Source organism: Alosa alosa, chromosome 4 (genome assembly GCF_017589495.1).
Source record: "Alosa alosa isolate M-15738 ecotype Scorff River chromosome 4, AALO_Geno_1.1, whole genome shotgun sequence".
Classification (NCBI taxonomy): domain Eukaryota; kingdom Metazoa; phylum Chordata; class Actinopteri; order Clupeiformes; family Clupeidae; genus Alosa; species Alosa alosa.
This window is the reverse complement of record NC_063192.1, coordinates 24,261,502-24,269,001: the sequence shown is the minus strand read 5'-3', so window position 1 is coordinate 24,269,001 and position 7,500 is coordinate 24,261,502. Positions and strand designations below refer to the sequence as shown.

The window sequence follows — 7,500 nt, the reverse complement described above, 5'->3', positions numbered from 1 at the left end:
ACACACATACAGACACACAGGAATGGACGGGAAAGGAGAACTGTAGGAAAGGAGAGGAGAGGAGAGAAAGGGGTAAGGAGATGAGAGGAGGAGAGGAGAAAAGAGATGAGAGGAGAAGGAAAAGGAGGAGAGGAGAGGAGAGGAGAGAAGAGAAGAGAAGAGAAGGGAAAGGAGGAGAGGAGAGGAGAGATGAGAGGAGAAGGGAAAGGAGGAGAGGAGAGGAGAGATGAGAGGAGAAGGGAAAGGAGGAGAGGAGAGGTAATGAGATAAGAAGGGAGGAAAGAGGAGATGACAGAGGATAGGTGAGAGGAGAGAACATAAGGGAGGAGATGAGAGGTGGAGAGAGAAGAGGAGAGGAGAGAGGAGGAGATAAGAAGAGATGAGATGAGAGGAGAGAGAGAAGGAGATGAGAAGAGATGAGAGGAGAGGTGAGAGGAGGAGATGAGAAGAGATGAGAGGTGAGAGGAGGAGATGAGAAGAGATGAGAGGTGAGAGGAGGAGATGAGAAGAGAAGAGATGAGAGGTGAGAGGTGGAGATGCCCTCTCGCCCGCACATGCTGTGTTTCTGCAGTCAATAACGCAGGAGAAAAGATCCTCCAGCCTTAGCCACTGCTGCTCCCCTTCTTCCCACACATGACACTGAGAGGGCCGTGAGAGAGGGGAAAGGTCACATACACACACACACACACACAAACTAATCACACAACACAAGCATACATACACAGGCATACACACCACAATTACAAGATCGTCAGCCTGCATTATGCTCACACACACAAACACGTACAAAACACCAGCATTTACATGCACACACAAACACACAAATACACACCAAGAAATCCACACAAAAAAACCCCATCATCCTACAATATGCGTTCAAACACACACACACACACACACACACACACACACACACACACACACACACACACACTGATGCAAGCCTGACCATGCTGAACTCCTACAGCTGCCTCTCACTGGAAACTGCACACATACACAGTGCAAACCTCTCCCTCTCTCTCTAACACACAAACACACCAACACACAAACACGTGTCCTGCAGGGCACAGCAGGGTGAGAGTCTTCTTCTGAAGGGTCTGTGTGTGTGTGTGTGTGTGTGTGTGTGTGTGTGTGTGTGTGTGTGTGTGCAACAAACCCTCTGAATGCTCATCTGCAGGACCCAGTCCAAGAAAAGTTGAGAAAAGTTTGTGTAAGTTTGGGCTCGAGGCCAGCAGAGGGTTTGTGATGTGGGTTAAAAAGGCCTGCCACTGAGCTGTGTGTGTGTGTGTGTGTGTGTTTATGTGTGTGTGTATGCGAGAGTGTTTTAGAGGAGTGTGTGTGTGTGTGTAACACACTGCTTTAGAGGACATATGACACAGAAACAGACAGGGGAAGCGTCAGAGAGGACATTCTACTAAGATAAACGACTGCTCCAGAAAACAAGAGCATGAGCTCTGACAAGATCCAGGACATTACAGAGACACTCAGTAGAAGGGAGCATATGCTGTGAGAGCGAGAGAGGGATAGAGAGAGGGAGGGATGGAGAGAGGGAGCAGTGGAAAGACAGAGAAGAGTGGGAACGGGGGAGGGAGAAAATGTCCATTTTTAGAGTTTCAGTGGGTGTTAAAGAAAGCCTTAACACGCGGCAAACACAGCCGTGCTCATCCACGTCAGTGTGCTGACACCCACACACACACAGACACACACTCACACTCACATTCACACACACAGAGACAATCACACACACACACACTTATACACACAGAGAGGCACTCACACTAACACACACACACACACTCTCACACACACACACACACACACACACACACACACACCACACACACACACAGTCTATTTATATAAATAGCGTTGATACCGACTCCAGGGGGGTATGTGGAGTGCAGGTTTGGCGCTGTGAAATATTTTTAGCGAGTGCACCAGACTCGCACATCCGCATAGTCAGTGTCAGCACACATACACACACACACACACACTCAGCCCAACACATCTCAACACTGTCAGCACGTTCCTTCACGTCACCTCATCCCAGCCTACTAATCTTCACCACAGGTGATTGCCACTCAGCAGCCCAGTGAGCACACATCAACAGCCGTCACACAGAGAGAGGATGGAACAAACAAACACAATAGAAACGCACCATACTCACTTTGTTTACACGCAACACCACTTGTGGGAATATATGGGAATGTACTCATGAATAGCACGGCGTGCAGTAAAAAAGTGCATTAAATGGTCAAATTAGCTACTTTATTAGTAGTAAAATAGTGCTTTATTTAGCTGAAGATGCTGGTGTGGTATTCAGTAGAATAGTGCTTTATTTAGCTGAAAAGCTAAAGCTAGGCTTACTAGGCATGTAAGTTAGTTTAGCTGACAATGGTAACTAGGCATGCAAGTTATAGCTGAAGATGCTAACCAGGCATGTAAGTTAGTACCATATACATATATACTGACTAGATGTCGCCTTGGGCTCTCAGCATGCGTCAACACCGCCGCCATCTTGGACTGGATCTGAAGCTCTAAACTAGTTCTCATGTGTTGTCAGTGTTACCAATTTAGCGAATTTTGGCCATCCCATCGACATAAAATCGTATCAGTATGTATATTTCTATGAGTTAGTTTAGCTGAAGAGCTAACTAGGCATGTAAGTTAGTTTAGCTGACAATGCAATGCATGCAAGTTAGTTTAGCTCAGGTTATGGCTCTTTAAAGTAGCCTGGCCACACCCACATAGATCTCATTTCAGAGATACTAGGGATATACTCCTGACTGCCAATGTTGTTACTGTTTATTGTAAGTTAGTTAAGTCTACACCCGTCACGATGCTAGTGTTGGAAATGTTCCCCAATCGTAAGTCCCCAGACTCTATTCACAAAGTGCCTTGGTTTTAACCTTGAGAGAGCTTCAATTGGTTTTGTGCCATATAAATATACTTTATTTGAATTGAAAAAAATGTTTCCCTAAATGTATAAATCGCATTAAATGTAGAAATATGCAACCCATCACTTTGCTTACAGTGTTACGATATGCATTATATGTATGTTTTGTGCCACCAGATTCTTGATGATACAGCCCTAACACTTGCACAGGCTCAAGTAGAGCAGTGCTTCAGGCTGAACATGCTAGGGCAGGATGCAGGATGTTCCACCTCCTCTCTCCTCCCCACCCTCACTCCTTACCCGTTCATTCCTCACCCTTTCACTTCTCCCAAATCCAGACCCTCTCACTCCTCCTCACCCTCCCACCTCCTCACCATCCCATTCCTCACTGTCTTACTCCCTCAGTCTCTAACTCCTCACCCTTTCTCTCATCACTCTCTCACTCCTCACCCTCTCACCCCAACTCTTTTACCCCCTAGCTCCTCTCACCCTCACCCTTTCACCCCCTCACTCTCACTCCCTAGCTCCTCACCTCCTCACTCTATCACCCTCACACTCTCCCACCCTCACTCCCTCACTCTCACCGTCGCTCCCTCACTCTCACCGTCACTCCTCACTTTCACCCTTTCCCCCCCTCACACTCTCTCTCCCTCACTCCTCACCCTCTCACCCTCACTCCGGACCCTCTAACTTCTCATTTTCACGCCTCCCTCCTCACCTCCCACCCCCACTCTCCCACCCTCCCTCACCAGAGGCCTCAGGGTTCTAGCTCTGCCTTTGCAAAGTGCTGTTCTTTGTTGCATAGCAACTGCTGCTTGTCTGCCTTGTTGTTGGACTTGTGTAATTGTGGTGGAGGCACTTTGGTGATGGTACAAAGCAGTTCAGAGAAGCTATTACTTCTCTTCTCACTATTAGCTGGTGCACACTGAGGAAAGATCTCTCTTTAGCAAACACATATCAGAACGGAAAAAACGTTCAGCCAAACATGACAAATAGACAAATAGATAGACAAATAGATATTTATACTTGAAAAGGAAAGCAATCCAGGCACTCCAGGAAAGGTGACGGAGGAAGGTGTATTTAAAAAGCCTTTATTTGTTACTGGCTAATCCATAGGAAAAAACGGCAACATGTTTCGACCACACTTGGTCTTCATCAGGGCATGTAAGAGCACATGTTTTTTCCAATGGATTAGCCAGTAACACATTTTTAAATACACCTTCCTCCGTCACCTTTCCTGGAGTGCCTGGATTGCTTTCCTTTTCATGAACTGATCCCATTTTCCAAGAGCACCCGATACGTGGATAAAAACTATGCTTTACAACCAAGAGCTACCAGCCTCTTTTGATGAAGAGATAGTTATACTCAACTGAACTAGACTAGACCGCCGCCCAGTCCAGCACATTTTTTCCACAAAAATAAATCACGCTGAAAGGCCTATATGATTCTAACTGTCTCACTAAATTGCATTTTCCACACTCAATTCTCACTGGTATCTGCTAGACAACAAGTACCAAAACATGATTAGTTCATAGATTTTACATGTAAAATTCATTTTATTCATCCCCACCCCCATCTTGCCTGTTCATAATTCTTAGAAATTCTTGAATTGTGTGCATGTGTGGGGTGTGTGTGTGTGTGTGTGTGTGTGTGTGTGTGTGTGTGTGTGTGTGTGTGTGTGTGTGTGCTTGTGTGTTTGTCTGCGTATGTGTGTTTGTGCATGTGCATGCATGTGTACATATGCCTACTGTGTGAGTATGTGTCATACGTATGATTACTGTGAATGTATGTGTGTGCGTGTGTATCTGTTTATGCACATGTGTGCACATGGAATGGGTTAACATGACCCCTGGAGGCAAACATACAAAAAAAATGGTCCTCCTAAACCCTACGGTTCTCGAGATATTCACAGAAAACTATGTCTGCCCTACCCTCCTTTCGGGGGGTCCAGTCCAGCGGGGGATACTGATACAAAGAAAAACGATGGTTCCATGCTATCCATGTGGGGTTACATGCCCACTAAGTTTCGTGTACCCCAGTCTTTCAGTGTCCCGGGAATCCTTGACGGAAATTTGGACATGCGGAAAAAAAAAAATAAAAAAAAAAAACAAATCTGACTAAACCTATATGACCGCTGCTTCACTGCGCGGCAGTCATAATAAATAGCTTAGGGAGATGCTACAAATGATGTATATAGGTTTAAACGTTTGAAATTAATGCAGATAAGTTGTAATGAAAATGTATCTGACTTTATAAAATGTCAACATTAAAACCTTTTTTTGTTTTTTGTTTGCTTAATGTTGTTTTCTGTACCACTGGAAATGCCTTGCATGTTTATTTTTGCAGATGAAAGGGTCTATAAACACGTGAGGGTTGTATGGACCCTTTCAAGAGAGTTCCATTCTCAGCATCATAGTTGGCCCCACAAGACCGTTTTAACATTCCATATGTTATCTTAATGCAGAGGAAGTAGATTGGGGCCCAAATAGAACGTTCAAGCATTGTTTTTGTTTTTATTGTTGAAAGGGTCTATAGTCATGGCAGATGGCCAGGTCAGGTTTAGGAATTAGCAGGGGGAAAGGTCAAAGGAGAGGTAAAGATCACGGCTATACTTATGTCCTAAATATGATTGGGTAAGAGCCATTCCATAGGAGTTATGAGGAGTGCCATTTAATATTATTGGGTCACACATAGCATGGTCATTACATAGCATCATGACGTCATAAGCAGCTTTGCTGACAGAGTTGCTGCAGTATAAAACCAATATCACACCTGAGATTGTGCCATTATAGAGAATATCTGTATGGCTGCATGAACACACAGGATAGACAGACAGATAGACTGACAGACAGACTGACACACACACACACACACACACTGAGTATTGAAATCAGATTTCATATCTTATATCATACAGTATATCATATCTTTTTTATATTACATACATAAGTAGGTAATGTTCTGATGTTTCTTATCTATGTTTCTTATTACATTTACATGTATTCATTTAGCAGAGGCTTCTATCCAAAGCACCTCACATATGTCTGTTATATTAGCCATTGTCCCCGGAACAACTTGGGGTTAAGTGCCTTGCTCAAGGACACAACGGCGGAAGCTGGGAATTCAATTTTTCCCTACACACACGCACACGCACAGGGCAAAGCAGAGCTGTGTATAGGCAGGGCTACCTGAGAGATATGAAGTCCATCAGGTGAGTGCTGATGCCCAGCAGCTTGCAGTAGTTGGTGGAGTAAGTCACATTAGTCAGGGTGATCCTCTTCCTGTACACCCTGCCAATGTCAAAGTCCTGCAAGAAACAGGTGGAGTTGGTCTGTGTGTGTGTGTGTCTGTGTGAGCATGATGATGGTGCAGTTGGGCTGTGTGTGTGTGTGTGTGTGTGTGTGTGTGTGTGTGTAAGAGCCAGATAAGGGTGGAGTTGTGTGTGTGTGTGTGTGTGTGTGTGTGTAAGAGCATGATGATGGTGGAGTTAACTATGACTGTGTGTGTGTGTGTGTGTGTGTGTGCATGTGTGTGTGTAAGAGCATGATGATGGTGTTGTTGTGACCGTGTACCTTGAAATGAATGGCAGCTGGCTTGCTGATGAAGGGGGGGCCTTTAAATCCTCTCCCAGCCTTCTTCCTCATCAGGGGAGCCTGCGCTCTACATGCCACCACAGGGTGGCGCTCTTTCACTGGGGGCCTCGCAGCCAGCTCCTCCAGCGAGCACTAAAACCAAATTAAAAACAATTACAATCAGGCACAAAACAATCACCTCATACACACACACAAGAACATTACTTGAGCAAGCTGTTATGGGACACACCTGAATACATTTGTGGAGACAATCAGAACATGCAGCCATCTCACTACCTAATGCAGGCTCAATCAGAACACGCCGCCATCTCATTAACTAACACAGGCTCAATCAGAACATGACGCTATCTCATTAACTAACGCAGGCTCAATCAGAACATGACGCTATCTCATTAACTAACGTAGGCTCAATCAGAACACCTCGCTATCTCACTAACTTAAGGCCCATTCACAAAAAACGATGACAATAACGATAACTATAAATAAATATCGTTCTCGTTAATATGAATGACGACGTTCACACATAAACTATAACGATAACGACATGAAGAACGATATCGTTGGGGATCACTTTCAGAGCGATTTTCACTACGATAAAATGCTAATAGCCAATCAGAACCCATCGAATTTTAGCCCTCACATTTATTAACACAATGAGATACTTTGTTTATTGTTGTTCAGTGTGAACGCTTTTATCGTTATGGTTTTTATCGTTATGGTTATAGTTATAGTTATCGTTATCGTTCTTGGTGTGAATGGGCCTTAACGCAGGCTCAATCAGGGCCAGATGTACGTACATTTGCGAACGTAGCGTTATCAGCGTCATGGACAAACCACAGATTGCGAACGCTGTCAGACCCAAGTTTCCGTTGTATTTATCAAACTAGTGTAAACTGCGCCTTTCTCTGCCTTTGTCCGCCCATAAACGCAATTTACGAACGTCCACAACTGAACGGCAGAGCTACAAGCGCAGTTGAATGAAGTTAACTGATGACAACATTAAAAAGAATC

At 44.6% G+C, this 7,500-nt stretch overlaps 1 protein-coding gene across 1 annotated transcript in view; it reads right to left on the bottom strand.

Annotated features, from left to right (window-relative positions):
• The window catches only part of cfap74 (cilia and flagella associated protein 74), a 76,479-nt gene that overhangs the window by 52,330 nt on the left and 16,649 nt on the right, over positions 1-7,500 (bottom strand). The window contains 2 exon segments of the mRNA XM_048242324.1: positions 6,085-6,203; positions 6,469-6,621. Of these exon segments, the coding sequence (XP_048098281.1) occupies positions 6,085-6,203; positions 6,469-6,621 (272 nt within the window).